This window comes from Pituophis catenifer, unplaced genomic scaffold, assembly GCF_029215685.1.
Source record: "Pituophis catenifer annectens isolate HBS135680 unplaced genomic scaffold, rPitCat1.0.hap2 SCAF_1, whole genome shotgun sequence".
Lineage (NCBI taxonomy): Eukaryota > Metazoa > Chordata > Lepidosauria > Squamata > Colubridae > Pituophis > Pituophis catenifer.
This window is the reverse complement of record NW_027256881.1, coordinates 134,710,542-134,735,510: the sequence shown is the minus strand read 5'-3', so window position 1 is coordinate 134,735,510 and position 24,969 is coordinate 134,710,542. Positions and strand designations below refer to the sequence as shown.

At 36.7% G+C, this 24,969-nt stretch overlaps 1 protein-coding gene across 1 annotated transcript in view; it reads right to left on the bottom strand.

The window, feature by feature from the left end:
* Positions 1-460: 460 nt before the first annotated feature.
* GRHL1 (grainyhead like transcription factor 1) overlaps positions 461-24,969 on the bottom strand; it is a 40,500-nt gene continuing 15,991 nt past the window's right edge. The window contains exons 6-13 of the mRNA XM_070955383.1: positions 16,572-16,730; positions 13,571-13,622; positions 11,844-11,983; positions 10,938-10,975; positions 9,055-9,143; positions 5,192-5,277; positions 1,906-1,970; positions 461-575 (exon numbers count right to left, since the gene is read on the bottom strand). Coding sequence (XP_070811484.1) covers positions 461-575; positions 1,906-1,970; positions 5,192-5,277; positions 9,055-9,143; positions 10,938-10,975; positions 11,844-11,983; positions 13,571-13,622; positions 16,572-16,730 — 744 coding nt within the window. The remainder of the gene's footprint in view (positions 576-1,905; positions 1,971-5,191; positions 5,278-9,054; positions 9,144-10,937; positions 10,976-11,843; positions 11,984-13,570; positions 13,623-16,571; positions 16,731-24,969) is intronic.

The window sequence follows — 24,969 nt, the reverse complement described above, 5'->3', positions numbered from 1 at the left end:
GCAGAAAATTATAGTCTTATGTCCTGGGCAGCTGTAAACATCACAACAATCCAATCCTACACTTTTCTGAAACTCCTATAAGCACCAAAGGAGTTTGGAAGTTCTGAGCTGATAAAGAAACTTACACACATATTTAATGGATAAGGGAATGTGTTGATAATATAACAAGTTCATTTTAATTGTGCTTTGATTATATATGCAAATTTCATTTTTTTAAAAAATAAAATCAATGTCTGTTCTTCTGTTTCAAGTGCAGTGTTGCAGCCAAAAGGCCTGATTTATCAATTGATAATGCTTATTTTTTTTTAAAAAAAACAAAATGATATTCCAAAGGTTCTTTGGAAGAATAAAATGACTTCTTCCTTAAAAACACATGTAGATCCTGAGGACAAAAACAAACGAGGTTTTGTATTTAGAGCCTTCACTGAAAGATACCACAAGGAGCCCAACAAATTAGGTTTCAGATTTCAGTAAGGGTGAGTTTGTAAGATCCAACAGCTTCTTCTATCTGTAACTGGAAGGTGTCTTCATTGGAATAATGCTTCACAATATTATCATCCATATTCACTAAAATACTAAGAAAAAAAATCGGGTATTAAGAACAGGACATATCATAGCGGAACCAAAAACTGTCAGAACTAAAGTAATGAAAAAGTTAGCATCTTTGGACCTAATAGAGCAGAATATTCTGGTTAGCCTAGCAAAGTAGCACACTCTTCTCAATGAGAAAATTATATTAGGCAAAGAGTCTGTACTTCACGCTTTCCACTTAGTATGAAAAAAAAATGCCACTATGGACTAGTTTCAAAAAGCCACGGAGGAAATTTAATCAGTCCACAGCAGTACAAGTCTATTAGCAAGAAACCTTGAAAACACTAAGGAAAATGTCATAACTTCTATAGGTATCAACCTTTTTTCTTACCTTGTGCAGCCTATCCTGTTTTAGTTCACGGTAAATAAAAAGGTCATTTGCATACTATAAACAAGCTTCACTTCTGCTCAAAGATCTCTTAAAAATGTAACTTTGAGAAAGGTTTACAGATGCCCAATAGAAAAGTTTAATAAATGTCCACATGGTATCCATTTCCCATGACCAAGAGGAAGGGAAATGACTATTAAATAAATTATTTGCTATTAAATATTGACATTGACTGAAGTGAGAATCCACTCTTGAACTGGCTTTATGCCAGTTTGTGTTTATTTTATAGAGTGCTTTGCATGTTGTTCATTCAGAATCATTTTAAGAAAAATCCCTGCTCATTTAGGTACAATTGCAGGTTAAAGCATCCTATCTCCACTGAATTCCAGGGCATTTGCAAACATAATGCAGATTTTGAAAATGAAAAGAGCGCCAGTAGCTCTGCAGTTGAGAATAAATATGGCATTGGCAGTCAATACAGAAGCCAAGAATATGTAGCTTTCTATGAAACTTCATGGCAATTTTTAGAAAAAAATATTAAAGGATTATTACAGGTAGTTCTCCGCTTAACAAACATTCATTTAGTGACTGTTCAAATTTACAGCAGCACTGAAAAAAGTGACATGATCATTTTTCACACGGCTGGTGCAGCATCCCCATGGTCATGTGATCAACATTCAGATGCCTGACAATTGGTTCGTATTGTGGCAGTTACAGTGTCCTGGGGTCATGTGATTATCTTTTGCAACTTTCTGATAAACAAAGTCAATTCACAGTATGTGCAATCTGCCTTAAATACAAAACTCCCAGTTTGCTGAGCAAATAATTCTGGATATTATGACAGTAGATGTAAACTGTCGCCACCCTTCTGGTTCAAGGGAAATGGAGAAGACACAGATTGAGTGAAGGGAGAGGCTGGTTGTATGCAAGATGAAAAAGATAAAAACTGCACACCAATTAAGAAGTGTTAATTTAGATATACTCACCCTTTTTTACATTTCTTGAAGACTTTTCCTATTTTGTCCAAGGGGACATCATATTTTTCAGATATCTAAATATAAAAATCAAATAAAAAAGGTTAAATCCTTGAACCACAGAAGGGAAAATACTTTTATACAATACACAACATCAGAATTACTTACTAATGCCTATGACAAAATATACATTACAACTGAAATCATGATTTAAATTTCCATCACATACAGCAAAAAAAGAGCATGATATAAATTTACTTACCGTACTTTTCGGAGTAAATACGACACACTTTCCCCCCCCCCCCTACAAGAGGGTGGAAATGTTGGTGCATTTTATACACCGAATACAATCATTTTTGGCCTCCCGAAGCCCTGCCCCATGTGTCCCGTTTTTATCAAAAATGGGTCCATTTTTCGCAAAAACAGGGCGCACAGAGGCTTTGGGAGGCCTGCAGAGTGCTCCTGTGGGCTGGGGAGGGAAAAAACTTTTTTTCCTTGCTTATCTCTTCAAAATCTTGGTGCGTTTTATGCACCAGTGCATCTTATAGTCCGAAAAATACATGATTTCATTGTCTGTATATGATTTCATTGACTGTTTTTATTTATTTCTATTTGTATTGTATCTCATCTTTATTATTTTTACAAATAATGCAAGGCAGTGAACATATCCAACACACCTATTTCCTAATTTTCCCCACAACAACAACTCTCTGAGATGGGTTGGGCTGAGAGAGAAAGTCACACAGCAGACTGTCATGGCAATCAGTTTGGCTTTGTCTTATGCCTTATCAGGTCATGCCTTATCAGGTCATGCATCAAGCCAGCCCACATTTAACAATGTCTATCGGTAGTTTATAAATCATAGTTCCAGACTCTGGTTTCCTCACTGATCACAAATTATGACTTCCCAAGTCAGAGAACAGGTTGAATTAAGCAAATTTCTTTAGCTGCAATTTAGTGTGATATCTGAACTGAGTTAATCTCTGATGTATACTGTTGAATTTCTCAGAAACTCCCACAACTTGTGGGTTGGTTTCCAAGTGTTTTGTTACCGGGCAAGATAACATATTTAGCAGAATTTAGAGGATGTCAATGTCAGTGTTCTTCTGCTTATAAGGATTGTGATCAGTAGGTCTTGTGATGGTGATAACACATCAGGTGAGGATTTTTGATGGGTCAGGTGTGGGTTGTGTCAAGTGAGGGTCTTGTGATGGGGAGGTGAGGTCAGGTGAGGGTCAATGGGAGGTGCTGGTTGAGTTGGGGCTTGTGTGGGTTGGTTGAGGGCCAGTGCTGTCTCTGGTTGGCTGTGCGGTTGATTTGAATTCTGAGGGGTTTGTAGGCTGGTTGTAGGTTGATGTGTCTGTTGATCGTACAGTGAAAGTAGCCCAATTAAAGCTTTTCTTATATACTGTATATCCCATGTTAACACCTTAGCCATTAATTTTGTTTCTTTAATTTTCAGTTTTTCATGATTCTTTTTTATAGAAGAATTTACATATACCTATGCAAAAAATGTCTTCATCCAGTTTAGCAGCATGAGATAGAGATAAAAGAGAGAGAGATACAATTTATACTTTAAAAATGTGTTATTATGAACAATTTACAATGCATTTTTTCTTGATAATGAATGCTAAATTTGGTGTGGAGAGAGAGTTACATTTTTGAAATTTGCCGTTGAAAGAGTTGCTTGCCAAACAGAATTCATTTTCTAAGGAAAAGGAAAATTCAGACAACTAATTTTTCTCCAAACAAAAGTGACTTCTTGGATGATCAATATGAATAGAAATCTGTATGTTTTCTGAAAATTACACTAGTGCCCAGCCCTCCTCTCAGAGGGAAGTGCAGGTTAAAAGTATTAACAGTTCTTTGCTTGTTCCTTCTAATCCCTGCAAATGCGTCCTCTTCACATGCTATGTTACCACAGATAGTGTGATGGAAAGAAATTGGTTTAGCCTGCTTGGTTTATATATCAATTAGAAAAATCTAAAATTATTCTGTAGTTTTTGTATTTCCTTCAAAACGCGCATTTGGCTTAACAAGTTAATAAATAACCATTACCTACCAATGAAAATAGATACCCAGAACTAAGTGCTGTAAATATATACCCATCATTCTATTCCCTTTTGAGATAAGCAATTTTAGGCCATGTACAGAACAGAGAAAATGAAATAGTAAACCAATGAAAATAAGATGTGAGGTGAGAAAAGGAAAATGAAATATAACAAAGTAGAGTTAATACCCTTTACTGTACTTGTCCATATCTTTCTCTACTTGCAAACGATCCTTGCTTCTACTACTGTATGTTCCACATGAGCCATCTTTTGAATTTTAAATTTCTTATTTCCCTCTTTTTCTCATCATCCCCATTCAGTCATGATTTGTTTGATTTTCTCATGTTTCTCAACCTTTCCATTCTTCCTTTCTTTATTTGATTTGCAAATTGAACCTCTCACACTCTCTCTAAATGTTCAAACATCAGTTATTTTTTATTTAATAATTCATAGGCCGCCCATCTCATATACATGACCCTGGGCAGCTAACAATGAAAAGAGAGTGAAAACAATAAAAACATAAGAATAGCAGTTGAAACCCCTTATAAAGACAAATTAACCATGAAACCAGGCATGGTTCTGAAATGTTTCTGTAAAACATTTTTGTTTTCAATCTCACTTTTTTGTTTTCAATCTACATTCCATTTGATCTCATTTGATTCAACTCTTAGGTTTCTGCTTGCATACCCAACCAATGTTATATTGTTATATTGTATAACATTACAATTGTTATATTTCCATGAAATAGTGTGAGCAGAAGCACAAATTCCATAGGCCATGATTAGCACCAAGAAGTCCTATAAATATTGACTTCTATCTTCCATTATAGTTATGGTCAGTTAGGTCTTTCACATAATTCTTTTTAGGAAGATAAAGATGGTGTAAGCCATTGTACATTACCATTTGTAATCACATCCATGTCACATACAGTATTCCTGGCCATCCATAAAGATACTAGTGGTCAGGTTCCAGTTTATACCAAGCGAGTTATAATATGTTTCTATGCAACATAGGATGTCCCAGCTAGAAATAATACTGTTACTTGAATTCCAACAACTAGAAGGTACATATTCTATGCTAACACAGAATAAGAATCTAAATCCAATTTTTTTGTAATAATTCAAGCATTTGAAATCCTACACTTAGACAGCATACAGTAGCTATTTAGATTAAGTACAAAGAAGAAGATAGGTAGGTTTCTCCATTTTTTTTCTTACAGTATGATAATAAAGATCCTTACAACTTACAGCTTCCATAAGACCTTTCAGAGATGGAACTTTAAGCATAAGTGCATCAAATACTTCTTCTGATTCTTTCCGGACATACAACAACACTAAAAGAAAGGTGATAAAAGAAAAAAAAATATAAACACTATTTTCTCTCTTTGCCAAAAGCAGGTGACAAAACGTGAAACAAGTAATTTAGCCTGGGGTGACCTAGAAATAGCACTTTTAATATTGCACTGGCCTTATTTTGCTTTGACAATGCAAGGCAGAATATATGCACACCCTTTCAGGACAGTATAGCATAGTCTGGCCTCTAGCCCCATGTAAATTAACCTCCACTGCTGCTGGTATCAGGCAGAACATTTGAAAAGCTACTCTGCCAAGTTTCCAAATTTGTTCTGAACAATGAGCCAATTAACACCCAGGTACTTGCTTTTTTTTTTTTTTCTTCCTTCAGTTTGTTCAATGGTTCCTCAAATATATTGGAGAGAATTGTTGTGCAAAGGAGGATGGGATTTAGAAGTCAAGCCACTGCTATATTTAAATTCATTTTTTAAAAAAATAAACTAAAAATACATAGAGGATCATGAAGGAAACTTCAATGCTTCATTGCTATGCATCCCCCCATTATTAATATATTACATGCCTTTTAAAATTTTCTAGACAATTAAGGACTTTTTGTTATCAAGGAATAAACTGTAGAGATTAAAATACATTACTGATCTTAAACTAATAATGTAGATGCAAATATTTTTTAAGTTTGGGGGGGAAACTTAACCTTCTACTTATTTTCAAAATAAAATATGTGTAAGAAACAATAATGCCTTATATAGTAACCTAGGATGGAGTTGAACCTTCTGACAATCGGAAGTTTCACTAAATTAAGCCAGTTAGGCACAGTTAGCATGTATCTACATTTTTTCCCTTCTGTCAGGTTAGACTTGCAGTTCAGCAACAGAGGGGGAACAGTGTCTGCAGAATATAATCAAGTTTTTGGGGACAGAGGCAGAATCTGTACTCTTGCTCCATTAGGACAAGAATCATGTGCTCGAAGACTGTCTAAAGAGGTTTAATATAGAAAGGACTCTACAATTCTGGTCCTGTAGTTCAGGTTGTATTCTGAAGAAATACAAGAGTTAATTAGCACAAGTGACTAAGTACAGGAATCTGCTTTATGCTGAATTAAAATATTGACCCATCTAGTCCAGTATTTTTCAACCTTGGCAACTTCCAGATGTGTGGACTTCAACTCCCCAGAATTTCCCAGGTGGCATGCTAGCTAGGGAATTCTGGGAATTGAAGCCCATACATCTTAAAGTCAACAAGGTTGAAAAATACTGATAGAGCCCAATTGTCTAACCTGACAGGCATTCTTTGCCAAGTATAAAAAAAGAAGCTTTCCTAGCCTTACCAGGAAATACTGAGGAGTTTTCTCCTTCTGTAAACACCAGTTCCTAGATAAACTAGAATGCTCTCAGAATTTTGTTTCCTAACAATTCTTGTAACTTATCCTGAAAAAACTGATGAGACCAAGCTCACTTAAAGCCAGACAGTTCAACATAATATATTGGTTGTCCTCAATTTACTTCTCCTGAACAACTGATTTCAAAGTCCTCTTAGATTATGTGCTACTGTTATATTAACAACATGTCAATCAACAAGGGTGAGTTCAAAACTCCAAAGTGAGTCAGAAAAAAATCCTTGACACAAAGGAGCTTAAAAATGAACTCCAAGGAGAAACGAGGTCTAAAAGAATACAGAGATAAGATTCTTGAATTCTCAACAGAAACCAGTGACTCATTTTGTGACTTGCACCAAAATAGAAAAACAAGCCAACTGACAGCATTTGCCCTGTTGAAAAGTCACATGGAGAAAATGTGACATATTTCTTGACTTAGCTGCTTTTGGACTTTGGACTTGACTCCCAAGTACACACTATTTAGACAAGGTCTGATTTCTCACAAGTGCCTAGGTCTACGAGCTCTTCTGTAAAACATTACAGGAACTCCAGCTCCATTCTTTCTCATCTTCCTTCCTGGGTAGTTAATCAAATGATCACGTATACATAAGAGGTTAATTTTAATTACGGCCACTCCACATGTATCTTGTACCCACATATTCATTCCTTATCAGGAAAGGAAAGGAGAAGAAAAAAATACCAGCCTTGGGGTGTTTCTAGGCAATCTGAATATATTTATTTATTTATTAACTCTATCTCCTACAACTATTTGGAAATTCTAGGTTGAGCATATATTCTTCTCCTATTTTTTTCCTACATTAAATTTATGAGGTAGAATAGGACTGAAAGAGATTCAGACAAAATAATCCAGTGAGCTTCTGTAATTGAAGTGGACTTGACCTAGTTCTCTTGACTCTTAAACCAATGTATTAACTATGACAGCATACTAGCTGTATGCAGCAAAAGAAGTTTTTCCCCATAACATAAGGCAAAATACCTCTTGTAGCACCAATTTCTCAACGATACTGGGTTTTTAAAAAATTCCATGAAATCCTTGTTTAAAACCTGCAGGCTGGAGGCCCTCTGAAGAAGACTTGATTCATTGCACTACACTTAGCACATCACAGAGACAGGACTTGGTCCCAGTGGCTATAATTAGCTTGCCCCTTGCCTCTTGTAGAAGCTGTGTAAGTCCAACTGGACCAACCAATTCAATGTCATGCATAAGCAAAGTTCTAACAAGACAAAGGTTGGTCTATCTTGATGATTTTTTAAAAACTGATGATTTAGTAATCAACTGGTTTGGTGTTGGGAGATGTCAAGAAGATGGGGGTGAAATGAGGAATGGAACGTGACTGGGAGGAAATATTTTTTATATATAACTGGCAGGGGGCAAAATGGAGGGAAACTGCTACCTGGCCATTGCAAGGGAAAGAGGCCTTCCTTTCAGGTTGCAGTCTAACCACGATAATCAAGAAAGCAATGAAGGTAGGTCTTCAGACCTGTTTTTTTACTGGCAGATGAGTTGCTCGTATAACATCTACTACCTAGGATTCAATCTTGAATGAAAGCATGGATCTGGCAAGTGGTAGAGGTCTGACTGACAGCTCTCCAAGCTATTGCCTGAGTTAATTTATGATACAGCAGGCTATGGGTGCCAAGCATAAGTCTACAGGACTGATCTCTTATTGATCTAAAGCTTCATCCAACACTCTTCCAATTCTGAATGCTTGTTGCTCTGTTTGAATGGCTGAGTCAGTGTTGAGATAATAACACTGAACAAAAGTCTCTCCTCCGAACAATTTGGAGTGATCTTTGGCTTAGCACTATACAGCCCCAGACTCTTTTCCTGGGGGATTTCCACTCCAGGCTGAGATTGCATGGACATTACATAGACATTACAAAAGGTTTGTACTGAATGATCCTTGCTGGTATTGGCTGCTAATTGCCAACGAGGCATTACATTTAAGATTTTGGTATTGTCCATTGTAATACAGTCCTGAATATCTTTGGGCCTGTCTGAAGGACCACTCATCCCACTAGGAACCTGCTTAATTATTTAGTAGATTTTGAAGATTTCTTTATTAAACAAATTTATATAGCTGCTCACACGTGGTTGACGCCAGGTGGCTTACAGTATTAAAGGAATATCACACTGCCAGAAGCTCAGCTATCTAATACATGAGAGGACTCCTCTGATCCCCAGTTATGGGTAGGAGATGCGTTTAGCCCATACTCTCCCAGTAATTTTAAAAAAATGCCAAAAATACAATTATTTTGACAAACTGAATTATTACACTGATTTTGTCTCAATTTTATGGTTGTGTTTTGTATTTTGTATTTGTTTTCCTATTGTAAGCTGACTTGTAAAGCAGAAAGATGAAATATAAATTAAATAACCAAAATTCCTTGAGGGATGGATTACCTCTTTTTGGTTCTTCTATTCGAGATATCTTAATTGGACTAGCAGCAAATTCATCTTCATTTATGTAAGCCCCTCTCTTCATGGTAGACCTGAAAGGAAAATCAGTTTATCAATTAATCAATCAATCCAAACAACATTTTGGCTTTACTGCAATCACCAGGTAGAGGATTGTCCCTAAACATTTCAAGTCACTGAAGAGAAATGAACTGAGAATATACAATTGCAAGATCTACTAGTTATGCAGTTACATTTAAGCACCTAGTTAAAATGTTAATAACCAATATAATCAAGAGATAGTGTGTTTAACACACTTCTGTAACAATTAGAAAGGCCTTCATTTTTTTGTAAGGGTCCTGAAATTACACTATCACATTATGTCAGTATGCTTTCATAATTAATAACTAGAAAGTGGAGAACCAGGTTACAGTCCAGCATCAGCCGTACAAACTCACTGGATGACTTTAAGCCACTCAATATCTCTTAGCTTATCCTTGGGCATTCAAAGAAAAGGCAGGATATAATGGCAGTAAATAAAAACAGCCATATAATGTTGGCATTGCAGAAAAGGAAAATATATTTTTTCATATGCCTACTTTCCTTATATGGATTTTAGGTTTGTAGTCAATTTATCCAATTAGAGAATATTGACCAGAATAGCCTGTTCCTCAACAGCTATTAACAAGAAATCCATTAACTAGACATGTTGGCAAATTAACCTGAAACTACCTCATGCAAAACAAGTATTCTTCCACCGAACCACTGATTTTCTCCCCATGCTGCACCACATATATCAGTCCAAACATTAAATTGTTCACAAGGTTGCACTGAACAGAAAATTGTATACACTCTTCTGCATGGCATAATTCCATGTCAATACAGACATGAAGGCATCATTGCTTATTGCTTTAGACTAAACTAACAAGTGCAAGGCGCATGTCAAGGTAATTCATCCATATTTGAAAACTGTCTTCTGACTGAATCCTTCTGCATGGCAGATGAGCTGGTAATAAATTGGCTGAACTACCCATTGGTAACAAGGAGACAAGATCACAGAAATACAGAATCAATCTGAGAATGGTATAACGGATGCATGAAGAATGATTACTTTTCCAAAACAGAAATATTTGTTGGCTTCTCTGATACCACACTATATAGTTGGAAAAAGATTTAAAAGCAAATATGGAGAATAGTTTTTTCTTCTTCTTACTACAGACAATCCTTGACTTACTACACAATTGAGCTCAACATTTCTGTTGCTATGTGAAACGGTTGTTAAGTGAATTTTACCCCATTTTACAACCTTTCTTGTCACAGTTGTTAAAGGAATCACTGCAGTTGTTAAGTTAGTAAGATGCCTGTTAAGTGAATCTGGTTTTCCCATTGTCTTTGCTTGTCAGAAGTTCGCAAAAGGTGATCATGACCTAAGCACACTGCAACCATCATAAACGTGTCAGTTACCAAGTGTCTGAATTTTGATCAAGTGAGCATGGGGATGCTGCAATGGTCATAAGTGTGAAAAACAGTCTTAAGTCACTTTTCAGTGTTATAACTTTGAAGGTCGCTAAATGAACTGTTGTAAATTGGGGACCATCTGTATGATGTAAAATAATCTACTTGCCCAATGAGAACCTGTTCAGGTAGAAGTACAATTCTCACGATCTCTGACCAGTATGGCTACAATGATCACAGAACTGATATAACAAAAAAAGACCACAAGAACTATAGTTCAATATTTCTAGACAGCACCGGATGCAATATCTATACTACAACATACTGCATATTCTAGCTCAGTTAGAAAGTCACTTAAATCAGAACAAAAATAGCTAGAGCATTCTGTAAATATGATTGGAACTTGAATGAGAAAAAATAGTAACAAAACTTACCCTTCTCCTTCCATTTCATCCGATGCAACAGGAAAACTCTACAACGGAAAGGAGAGAAACAAGCTATTTTTTTACTTGGACCTCAGTTTTTATGTGATGGCAAGATTAATTCCCCATACAGTACAACATATTTTCTCATTTCCAGCTAACTCATGACAAATAGAAACTATTTAATTTCAAAGAGTTTATTTTGTATCTTCTGGACAGCAACTTTGAGAGTTCTGTGAGGTTTTTTTTTAACGTGGTTTATTGCTGTTTATAATTCTATTTGTTTTAGTGTCAAGTTTGCTCTAGTTTAATATCTTTTGAGTTAAAGTCTTGTTGAGATGCTCTGGCAGGAGAAAGTGCATTATTTCTTTAGCTGCAGTAAATAAAATGATTTAACTAATTAAATTAGTGCAGCTATACAATATTTGACACTGCGATATAAATAAGAATAGTATAGTCAGAATACTTTAAAAAAAGTTCTATGAAGTTAGAATGCATCAAAATGGAATTAGCCTTATTAATGTTGCCTTCAGGATCTATCTTTGGTTTCCACAAAAGAAAAATACACATATATTTCTTAAGTGAGTGGTTTGCAAGCCACTTGCATGTCCAGCCTCTTTTCGTGGTTCCTGAAGCTTTTCAGATTATGTGGTCAGAACTATCTATTAAAATATGGCTTTTGCTTAATTCTCCTATGATCCTCTCCGCCAAGACAATGGTAAGCTGTCTGTCTCCAGGGATACCGTATCACCATCCAGTGTTTAAAGGGGCCAAGGAATTATTGCCTGTCCCTCAAATTGCCAAAAGGACAACCAATTAACTGCAGGCAATTAGGTAACAAAGATCAGCTCTCTCACTCGCCCACCCTTTTTTAATTGCTGTCCTCCTTTGACAAAATTAGCAAGAAAGAAAACTTACATGAGTTCCACGCTGAATATTTGAATAATGAACATCAGGTATGAAGAGAACTGGCTGAGTATCAAGATCCATAAATGGCTTGAAGATGGTGATGTCTGTTCGCTTATGGGAGGGAAGCATGGGTACCTTGACATCAGAAACTGGTAGGGAGAAGAAGAAACAAGACTTAAAATTAAGCAGGTTTCAGAAAAAATATTTTTTTAAACACTGAATTGTGAAGGAGACTCCATTTTAAACTAAATACAAAACTGTATTTAGCAATATAGATTGCGGTTGGAGCTAAGATGTTCTGATGCAGAATGCTCTTCCAGATACCACTTTTTATATTTGTCAATCCTTTGAAAGCTGTACTGTTATCATCTTTTTTTCTCCTCACCATAAACTCTGAAAGCAAAGAGGGAACACTCTGGGCCATTAAGTGTTCACCTCCAGCTGACCAATAAGAAAGTGCAAAAAAAGTGTTACCCAATCAGGTTCCAACCCCAAAGGTGCCCCAGATTCCTGAGCATCAAAATTCCCTTCCCAACCACTCCAGGCAACTGGGAAATAAAAATAATTAATTATTGCCTCTCTACCCACCCATACGTTTAGTACATGTGTGCATCAGTCAATTCGCAAAAATAATTGAGTGATTGCTGTGAGAAGCATATTTTAGCGAAAATACAGTTTATGAGATCAGTAACAGAAATTAATTTATTTTATCCCATGGAACCCTTACAGTTTGGTTCTGAATCCATTTCTTAACTATGCAAAAATTTAATAATATGATTATATAAAGTGAGGCTGATATTTATTTTTTTGTTTGTTTATATCCTGCCCTTATTATTTTTATAAATAATTTAATATGATCACACACTATAATATGGCAAAAATATGTTTCCTTCAGTGGCCAAAAGCTTTACAAGATAAATCTCATAAAATGCCTGTATTTTGCAATAAGGTGTTACATATTTTCAATTGAAATCTCATCTGATTTCAAAATCTGATAATATTCCCCCTAAATTTTCATGCAAGAATATTGGAATCTTGCAAGATTTGGCAGTCTAATAAATTTTCAGCCAGATACAAATAAAGGTATAGTTATAAAGGTAACAGTTTCCCTGTCCAGTCATGTCCGACTCTAGAGCGCGGTGCTCATCTCCATTTCTTAGCCAAGAGAGCCAGTATTGTCCAAAGACATTTTCCTTAGTCATGTGGCCAGCATGACTATAGGCCGAAGGTGCATGGAATGCTGATACCTTCATATCATATTTATCTACTTGATTTTGAACTGTTAGGAGAGCAGGAGCTTGGGCTCGGGTCTTGAACCCGGGCTGTCACAAGCTCAGCATCTTTAACCACTGAGCCATTGTGCCCCCTTGTTATAGTTATAGACATAAATAGATATAGATATAGGTATGGGCCTGTATTATTATATATTAGGTAGCACTGCCTGTCTTACGCCAACAATATTAAAACTGTTTACATTATTCCTTTTCACATGGAATATTTTCACCTCTTAACTCAAAGTTCAGTGGAACCAGTATCTTAATTATCTCTAGTCAACATAGGTAACTTCCTTTTTCTAAAAAAAGGAAAAAATTAAAAATAAATAAATAAAAAGGTTTGTTCATTTCTGATTTACACAGTAAATAAGGTTTATTTGACTATTTCCACTCCATTAGAGGGCACTCTATATATTTTCTACTTACAGGCATTCAGCTGAGAACTGGGGTCACTGCATTTGCCTTTTCTTTTGCTCTGTTTCCGTTCTTCATCCCGGATCTTCCTTTCTGCTCCCTATAGGTAGGTAGGTAGGTAGGTAGGTAGGTAGGTAGGTAGGTAGGTTGGTAGGTAGGTAGGTAGGAAGGAAGGAAGGAAGGAAGGAAGGAAGGAAGGAAGGAAGGAAGGAAGGAAGGAAGGAAGGAAAATGTCCAGTTCTTAAGTTGTTGTTTCTTTAAATCTACCTTTGGAGTTCAGCTTCCCTAATCTCTCTGAAGTCAGGCACTACATAAACTAGTCATGCTGCAGTAACTTTAAGGCAAACTTGTATAATCATGGGTGAAGCTTAACTACCACACATACTATTTGGGCATGAGAGCCAAGATAATCAGGACCTACAAAATCTACTCTGTAAGCCTATCAACAGACCACTAAGATATTTTATAAGGCCATGAATGGCATACACTGTCCTAACAAATATATTCTTTGAAGTAGTGGTAAACACCATCTTTACTTGTAAACTACATTTGAACCTGTTTTAAAAGATTGTATACAACTTCCAGGCAGTTTTAATTTACGTGCCAATTTTACGACCAGCAAAATATTTTTTATCTCAGAATGGAAGAGATGCTCCACACCAGGTTAAAGTGGCCAATAGGATCTGTACTGATCCTACCCCCTAAAAGATCATTAACCATGCCACTAACAATAGGGCAATGAAGCGGGACAGATTGTATCCACAACAATAACAAGGGGAAAGAAGAACATCTGGAACATCTAAAGACAATTTAACTTATTTCAGCTATGTGCTGGGTATGAGATGAAGGCGTGACATCATGGAGACTGGACAGAAAAACATAATTGGTAGTGAGATGGGATTATTTTTATTGCACCTCAGAGATGCCAACCAAGGAAACAAGTAACCTTGTCTTCCTATCAGAAACTGCTGGGACAAAATTTTCAAAATGTTGAAAAACATGGTTGTAACTTGTTTCTCTAGGGAACACAAGCAATTGATCTATAGCAATAGACCAAATGATTGTTTTTTTAAAAAAACAAATCTCTAAAAGGGCTTCGCTATTACTATTGTCACTACCATTACTATTTATTTATTTACCATACTTCCTTTTTTTATTTTTTTGAAATAACTCAAGATGGCGAACATATCCAGCACGCTTTCCTCCTCCTATTTTCCCCACAACAACAACCCTGTGAAGTGTGGGGGGCCTGACTTGCACAAGGTCACCCAGCTGGCTAAGGTGGGACTAGAACTCACAGTCTCCCACTTTCTGGGTGATGCCGTAATCACTAGGCCAAACTGGCTACAGAAGCATTTCATGTTCAAATTTGTCTATAAACAAGTTTTCAGGGCTTAGACAGTTAAATTAAAAACAAAGTATATAGTAATATTAAATGCTATAATAAAACATTACAACATTGAAAAAAATAAATAAAGGTTGAGATTTATTATTGACTACAGCATGGAAAAAATGCAGACATATTGCGTGAAACCCCTGAGGAAATGGCAGGTTGTGTCATGCTAGCTGATCAAAAGAAGCTGAAATCTGAACTGAGCTTTACAAATTCCTTTTAGCCCGCTCTTGTCTCTTTCAAAGCAATCTTGATTAAAGCAGTCTTAAACACAGATTAAACAGATAAGCTTTATTCCCCAATGTCTCACTTAAATTTGGCATTAGCTTTTTTGTTGATGAAGACAGAATTTATAGGACAGAGTGACCACTTGATAACAAATGTTGTGGAAATGCCAAAAGTCATTGGGAAAAAACCCAAGTAGGCCAAAGTTGGCAGACTAATGAAGTACAGTGTTATGTTCTTAAAAGCTGAAAATAACCAGGGTTTAGAATTTCCCTGGATCAAGAATTGTGTCATGTAATCAATTTATTTAATAAAGTTCAGCCGGACTAAAATTATCACAATTTTAAAGGCACAAATCTTCTAGGCAAGATTTGTGAAGTAAATAAAAACATAATTCAAATGCTATCAGTTATAAAATAAAATTTAACAGGTGGAATCTAAAAAGGAGTAGCAAAATCCATGTTGGTTGTTACTCAAAGTTATTAAATATCCTGTGTGTATAAAGAATGAAAGTCCAGCTCTGTTTATGCATTTTTCTACTGGAAATAGAATTCAAGGTCATAAAAGAGTGTGCAATGTTTTGAGTTTTTCAGGATTCTTCGTTGTACAAAATAATAAAGCAAGAGAGAGAGAGAGAGAGAAAAAAAAAAGGGAGGGGGAGAACTGATGGAATCTGCCTTTGGCTACCAACTGTATGAAAGGTAGAATGCAGTTAATCATATCAGGCACTGTCAAATGCTGGAAAAAAAATTCTGATTGCATTTCAACTCACTCAAGGGCTGAACTATGGGACAAACATATACATCATACCTATCTATATACTTAACATACATACATAAATACATACTTACATACTTACAGGTAGTCCTCAACTTATAACCACAACGGAGTCCAAAAATTATGTTGCTAAGTGAGACATTTGTTAAGTGAATTTTGCCCCATTTTATGACCTTTCTTGCCACAGTTGTTAAGTGAATCTGGCTTCCCCATTCATTTTGCTTGTCAAAAGCTGATCACATGATCCAGGGAAACTGCAACTGTCATAAATATGAGTCAGTTGCCAAGCACTGAGTTTTGATCACATAACCATGGGGAAGCTGCAGTGGTCGTAAGTGTGAAAAATGTTCATATGTCACTTTTTTCAATGCTGTTGTAACTTCGAATGGTCACTAAATGAAAGGTTATAAGTTGAGGACCACCTGCACATACATAGTACTCTGTTATTTTGATGCTCATCTCTTTTTACTGGTCATCTCCCCACAACCAGAGAATAACCCTCTCTTTCACCAACCCCAATGAACCAAAGGATAGCCAATCACCTTTGTATCCAAATTCTGATTTTTTTTTCTTTCAATCTCTTGGTACCCCTTGGTGGCTATATTAAATGTTTGGCAGAAACAAAAGATTCAAGAAGGACTTGGGCAGCTTTACCTTGTCACAGAAGACTTTAATCTGGCAGTAAGCTCTGTGGATAGGTTTGTTGCTTCTGTTGTTGTAGCTGTAGGTGTCAATCTGAAGATTGAGAGGGAGGCCTTTGACACCTTTCTGTGAGGAGAAATCTGTACTAAGGCAGTTCACAGCAATGAAGACCTGCAGGGCAAACCAAGCATAAACTAAATCTAAAGTTGCTTTGAAAAACAATTCAGTGTTTTCCATTGTGCTACATCGCTTCCCTCCAATATACTGGTATACTGTATGTAATCATACATAAATCAGGACAAAGAGACACATCTTCATCCATCACTAACCAAAAACCAAGATCACGGACCATCTGTAACTATAGCGTAGGATCATCCCTATTAGTGACATGTCCTTTCTTGACATTTTGGTTCAGTCCGCTGCTCTACTGTCCAATAAAAGATTTTTTATTTGACAGTGATGTACTGTAGCAAAATAGCCAAGTATAGTTTATGATGTTGTAACTTGAGTTGCAGACTGGACCCAAGTTCACCCCCTGACAGACTCCCTTCTGGGAAGATACCTAGAGAATTATTTTAGTCATCTTCAACAATCTAGACTTGCTAGCCCAATACTGTCAATCCATATCAAAACCTGCCTACATTATAGAGCAGTGATGGCAAACCTTTTCGGCACTGAGTGCCCAAACTGGAACGCGCATGTAGGTGCCGGACCACCGGAAATCCGATGCACATGCGCACTGGCCAGCTGGTCTTCGGGTTTCCGGCCCTCCACGCGCAAAGACCAGCTATCCAGCATGCATGTACGCGCCAGAAACCAAAAGAGCAGCTGGCAAGGCGCACGGCATAGGTTCGCCATCACGGTTATAGAACATTACATGCCAAAACAACTAGACACCAAGATAGTTTTCCCCCATGCCATCACTCTGCTGAACACTTAATTCCACAGCACTGTCTCATTTCTCATCTTTTGTCATCTTCCCTACTATCCTCTTCTATTGGTTTCTTATGATTTATCAATTGTTTGTAACTTATGATTAATGATTGTAACTATGATTGATGATCTATGACCTATTACTTGCTTTTTATATATACATTGTGAGCTTGTGCACCACAGACAAATTTCTTGTGTGTTCAATCACCCTTGGCCGATTAAGAATATAATGTTCTGTTCTGTTCTGTTCTGTTCTGTTCTATTCTATTCTATTCTATTCTATTCTATTCTATTCTATTCTATTCTATTCTATTCTATTCTATTCTATTCTATTCTATTCTATCCTACTCCTACTCCTACTCCTACTCCTACTCCTACTCCTACTCCTACTCCTACTCATTGAGCTCCACACAGAAAGCAGGTAGGGTTCTGTTCCTCAGAGGTTTTGAAAGGTGATTTGGGTCTCACAAACCTGCAGCAAAGGTTATTAATTACTTTTGCTCTATTTTCACTCCTAGGAAAAGGTTTTTGTGAAAGTTTGTACCTCAGAGGCCACAATAACTCAGCCAGGCCTGAACACTATGCATTTCAACATCAGGAATTCCCCCTCTCAGTCTACAGCTCTGCTTCAAATAAATTGCCCAATTTGTTAAAAACAGCACTAAAAAATGTATTTAGCTCTAGTTATACGTACATTGCAGACCAAGAGCCTATTCATATGACTAAGGATTTTTAGGATTTTATCCCAAAGCAGCAGTGGACATATTAACCTCACAGAAGATGCATTTACAGTCTTTACAAACATAGTTAATTCTCAGTTACTGAACAAATGCTCATCTGGCATTCAGTTAGTGTCTTGATGAGCCTAACAATATGTATCACCAGCTTAGATTTTTTTTTTTTGTCAAGCTTTCTGTCTATATATTTATATATTAGACATTTTAGAAAAAGTAGGAAAAGAAAAGGAAACAAATAAAAGGATAGGCTACAAATAATTAAACTTAGCTTGGATTTCTGTTTATTACTCTATAGGTGACTGTGGTTTATGCAAATAAGAAATAGTAAACCTTGCACAACTGTACACGTTCAATAGTTTTTCTCCTCACATTTATTTTTAGTAAAAGTGTAAAGTCTAGAAAAGCAGAGAACTGGCAGTGCGAGATACTTGTATCTCATGGACTCACCCACTGCTTTTAACTCTTTAAGGTACATTTTAAAAATGCATTCTTTGAAACAGTTTGCCATAGCATATTTTCAGGGATTCAGGACAATAGTTTTTGTATACACTATGTGAACGCAATTGTCAATCAACAACAAATATTAAGCAATATCGTCTCAATAATAGTGTAATTTACTTCACTGCTGCTTTCCTTCAAAAGAAAAACTAAATTTAGAACTGATACATGGGGAATGTGAGCCTCCTAGTGGAACAAATCAGGCATTGCAATACAAATAGATTTCCTAATTCATTTTTGTGTACAGCATGTCACACTGTAAAAGCTTTTAACTGAACGAACAAAAAAGGGGGAAATGGAATTTATCCAAATTTTTTTAAATAATCCCTGCTCTAAAAAAGTCTGCATTGCAAATGAAAAAAAATGTAAAAATATATATGGTATAGAAAAGGTAAAGGTTTCACCTGTCCAGTGGTGTCTGACTCTAGAGGGCACTGTTTACCTTCATTTCTTAGCTAAGGGAGACAGCATTGCCTAAAGATGCTTCTATGGTCATGTGGCCAGCATGACTATACATTAAGGTGCATGGAACTCTGTTACCGTCCCATCAAAGTGGTACCTATTAATCTACTTGCATTTGCATGCTTTTGAATTGCTAGGTGGGCAGGAGCTGGGGCAAGAATAGGAGCTTACCCAGTTGCATAGCACTTGGATCTCAAACCCAGCTTTCCAGCTGACAAGCTCAGTGTCTTTAACTGCTAAGCCATCACGCCCCTATAGGTGGTATAGTTCCATGTTGTTACTACCCCACTGATTAACTGATTATGTGCTATCAAGTCAGTATCAACTTTTAACTACACTACCCTGCTACACAATAATAATATCTAACAACTCTGCACATGTATTTTTCCTTAGAAGTCACATCCTCTTGAGAACTTATTTCCAATAGTCATTCACATGCGCATGAGTGAAAAAACAAAACAGATCTAATATCTGGGGGATTACCACATATTAAAATTGATATCAGGTTCTTTGAGCTTAAATAAATTGGGCTGGGAGACAAGGTTTTGAATCACTCAAGGCATTGTAAAGAAAATAAATTACTAGTGTGAATGAAATGACAGCCATATAGTCAATAGAATGCTCCATATTCTATAATCTGTTCCTCAAAGCAACCTTTCCTCCTTCCCTCCCTCTGAAAGGCCTTGTTGCAAACTTCAAAACAACCAAATATGTGTCAGTCTCCTCGCTTACTAAGGTGTTTCCCCAAAAATAAGACCCAACCAGAAAATATGCTCTAGTATGATTTTTCAGGACTCTCATAATATAAACCCTACCCCAAAAATAAGCCCCAGTTTAAATAATCAGCCAGATGCATTTAGTACCGTATTTTCCCGAAAATAAGATCTAACAAGAAAATAAGCCTTAATATGTCTTTTGGGGCAAAATTAATATAAGACCCGATCTTATTTTTGGGGAAACACAGTAGGTCTGAAAGCAAACCCACCTGTCTTGTTAACATCAGAGTGACATATCACTTTTAGGTCTCCCCTTTATCTGCAAATAAAACCCAACTATGTAACTAGATGTTACATTTTGTAGTGATAACTCTATAAGCTGTTTTCATTTTTGTGGTTTACAAAAAGAGAGGATAAGAGAGGTGTTTCAGCAACTTTTGAGATAGCTATCTAAAATAAGTTTCTACTTTTAAAATCGGATTAAGAAAACATGCAACGATAGGAGTATTTTGAGTCACGTGAATAGCCTCATAGCTTTTTTAAAAAAAAGAGAAATTAAGAAAATTGATGCTTTTCAGTGAGGAGAGAATACTGTATCTGTGTTTTGAAAGAAAAAAGAAAGCTAGGTGACTATGTTAGGTATTTCCCACCCAAAAGTTGCTGAAGAATCATGTAGCTGGTGAAGTTGTTGAACCCCTTCAGCCTGTACAGCAAGATTCCTCTTATGATAGTCTTTCTGGTTTTAGAGGACTATTCCGCATTCTTAGATATATGAAAATTGGCTTGTGGGTTTTGATATACATTTTCTATCATTTGGATGTCAAATGCAGATCATAAGAGAAAAGGGGAGACTATGTACAAGTGTACATGCTGATGCATTTTGAGGTCCTGCTTGTGCGGGCAAATCTGACAATTCTTGGGAAACTCAGATGTCCACAGGGCATCTATTATTGGAAAATTGCTCAGTGCATGCCCACAAGAACTGTTACATGCAGGCATCATTATCCTTCACTGAATAAGAAAAGAGAAGACACACTTTATCAGACTGTGACCAGCGATACTATATTTCAAAACCAAAATAAAGAGCTCAAAATATCTCATAGTCAAGATGCCTGCAAGTATTTTCTGGAGAGATGAGCACAAATTTCTCGTCTCATTACACACTCACGAAAATAGAAGAATTCTTATTTTTGTCTTGGGACGTTGGGGAGGGGGAGGTCAAGCAGGATATTAGAAAATAAGCAAAAAAGATGGTAAAACTATCAGTTTGTTCTACTGTCATTTTTGCATTAAGAACAACTAATAAGCACTGAACAAAGCTTGCCGCTCTCACTGATCTTGGTAAATCCTCCCATAAAAAAATATTGAATAATTCCTATTCCTCTTCAAGAAGGGGGGAAAAAACCAACATTGACCAAGTTAAGCCCCAGCATCACCACTACTTCACTGCTCAAAAATGTGTGGAGAAGTTTGAAAGGAGAACACCTATGCACAATTTTGATGTAAACTTTAGAAATGCTTTCCCTAAACATGAGCCCTTCTGCTGTACATTACTGAGATTTCAATTTATGACTTGGTTTATGACTATGATTTCATTTGAAATTTGATTTCAAATTTACATTACAATTTATGACTGTAATTACACATTTGATTTATTGATCAATTTCTGGAGCTCCCTCCCCTGTCAATATACAGCAACCAAAAGTTGCTGTAGCAATTTTGAGAAAGTAGCTAAAGTAAAAAAAAAAATAGATCTACAAAATTTCAATGCATCTCTCACAAGATAGCAATATATAAAACAGGGACAGTGGTTTATCAGAAAAAAAAATAGTCATAGATACATAGCATTCTGTGAAAACCTAAAGGAAGAACAGCACCTGTAACACCGAGAGAAAAATATAAAGAGCATTATTCAGGAATTCACAGAGGTAAATTAATATGCCATAAGTCTGCCTAGGTAAGTGGGTGTGTTCGCTTTGTAATATTTTTCCCACACTTAAGAATGCTGAGAATTATTCATTCAATGAGTTTTAATAAATGGGAATTATACTCCTGTATCTCAATTGCCTAAAAATACCATGTCAGCAGATCTAACGTGGATAATCCCATGGGAGATATTTTGTACATTTAGCAGATCTAGGAGCAGTTGATACAATCTAGGCTACAAAAAAAAAAAAAATTAGCAGCAACCAAAAGAAAACTTGAAAGAATATATTCATTAACAATCACTGTATTCCATAAGTAACCTTTTAGATGCATTTTTAATGTAGACGGAAAACTAAAAATCTAATTTTGTTAGTCTGCATTAGACAGGTGCTTAATTAGGATTGTTAGAGAAAGAAGATCCAAGCTGGAACTTTAAAAACGGTTGTGTTGTAAAGGTCGATTTGGATTGGTCAGAAGGTAAAGTCACTGCTCTATTAGCAATTAGAAAGCTTGTAAGGAATATAATTAGTGAAATTTTTAAACTATGAAAAGATCTGTCAGACAAAAATTATTTGACTTGGTTGTTCTTGAAGGGAGCACAGGAAACTTTGAGGGAAATTTGATGGGAAAAGTGAAGGCTGAAAACAAAAGAAGCTAATGAGAGATTTAACAGAGGTTAAGTAGTCTGAAGAAAAAGTCAATGAACTGGGGACACTTCTGTTAAGTTACAGGAAAAGTAACCAAGCATATTCAGTCAAAGTTTGACTTAACTTTGAGGAAAATGCTTTATCCCCATTGTAAACGACATAGATAGCTGGACAGATGGATTGATAGATGACAGATAGATACATTTATATAGAGAGAGACAATCAACCAACCAGAAAGATTCTCTTGCCAATATAATCAAATCTGTATAAGGGGTTCTTTTTTGTGGCAGCAGCTGAAAGAGTTATTAAAGTTTAGAAATACGATTAAAAGAAAACTATCCAGCAAGTCCCACGGAACTACGTCTCAAAGTTTGCTGTTCACAGTGAGGAAGCTCATTTGGAGTCTTCCAGATACAGGCAAGCAGTTTCACAGTAAGAAGGCTGGACAGCCTATGAAAAAAATGGAGCTTGCAAGATATTTGACAATCCAATGCCGTGATCTGTTGACATAAACTTTAATTATGAAGATTCTTTTCATATAATCCACACTCTCAAGAGTAATGTTATCATCTATGAAAAGAGAACGAGTGAATGAATACAGTTTATGGGAAACTTCTGGGTGAAGCATGGCCCCTCCCTTGTCTTCCTTACAATCTGGGCCAAGCCGGAGGGCTGGGGTGAGGGAGCCCAGCTACAGACACCTGTCTTTTATCCCTAGAGGAAGGTGCAGACAGCTGATCTTGCACTCAGTCTAGCAGGGACTCTGACAGTAGAAGCCAACTCCGTTGGACCTGGCCTTTAAAGGTGCTCCTCCCTTCAGGGCAAGGAAGAACTACAAGGTCTGTTTCAAGGAACGAAGGAAGTTGCTTCAAAGCCCTGATGCTTCATTCCTGAGAGGCAGGGCTTGGCTCCTGCCCCAATTTAAATGAAGTTCAGCCCATGAGAGAGTCTGGGCCAGAATCCACCCCTTGGGCCTGGCTGTTTCTCACTCTTGGTTGAAGTAAAGGTTGCAAGCTTTATTCAGCAAACCGATCATTTAAGATTGCCTATATACACAGATAATCCTATGCACACATCCTACACAGTAAGTCATGCCGAACTCCCCAAGATTGATTTCTGAGTAAACACTTTTGATGTGTTATGATTAAAACGATGCCATATATTTTCCAGAGATTAAACCTCGGCTGAATTCAAACAAGCTTTCTCTCTGGTGTAAACCTGAACTGAATTGGGTTGCCTGGCTTTGGTGGCAGGAGTTATAAATCTCGTTCATTTTTTAGATTATATTGGCTGGAGATTGTTGCAATTAGAGCAGAATTAAAGCATGCACAAGAGCCTTATAAGGTGGGTGGGTAGGAAAGACTACTAGCTAGTTAAACCGCAGCTTCTCATACATCTTCATTATCTTAGAATGGCAAAGCTATGAAAGCTAAATGTTAACTAGCTTTAGCTAATTAACCACATTGTGGTTAGCTATCAGTTTCTTACTGGTTGTCATCTCAAATAATTAGAACTGCATCCTATAAGGCACTTTTCTTTTTTATTAAGGCATGATAGAGATTCAGAGCAGCAGAAAAGTACCGTGTTTTCCCAAAAATAAGATCCTGTCTTATATTTTTTTGAACCTCAAAATAAGCGCTTAGCCTTATTTTCGGGGAAGTCTTATTATTTTGGGGTACATAGAAGAAACTAGAGGAAATGGCTGCACATGCGTTTAAATGTTTTCAGGGAGGGCTTATTTTCAGGAGGGGCTTATTTTAGCGCATGCACTCAAAAACCCAATTTCGCTTATTATCAGGAAATGTCTTGTTTTTGGGGAAACAGGGTAGCACAGAGAGGTCAATGATAAGCAAGGATTTTTAGTGGTTCAGTTTGAAGAGCAGCAGCCATTTCATAAGATAGTAGTACTTCAGGGAGGAAACTGGGAAGATAACAGGTCATTTCATTGAATGCTAAGATGTCAGCTGATATGGCTCTTCAACTATTTTAATTCCAGATGGATGCTGATTACTGTATTATAACTATGGCAGAATTTGGGGGGGGGGGTTCTCTTCCCTCATCATCCCATTTTTCTTTTGTGTTAGGTCTTCTACCTGTAAACCTAGGCAAGTAATAAGAGACTGCTTTGCATGTGGACATATTTTTACTTGTTCTTTAGCTGGAAAATGCCATAACAGATTACCCATAAAACATATTAAGATATTGCAATCTAATAAAACCTGTGCCTAACATCTAGCAGTTCGCAAGCATGCAAATGTGAATAGATCAATAGGTACCACTTCGGTGGGAAAGTATCAGACCATGTTGGTCACATGATCACGGAAATGTCCTCAGACAACACTGGTAGCCTTGGCCAAGGAATAGAGATGAGCATGCAGTGGTGGGTAGATACTGGTTCGCCCTAGTTCGGGTGAACTGGTGGTGGCAGCAGGAGACTCCGCCCACCCACCCGGACGTCATCAAATATGATCTGCGCATGCGCAGAAGCTTC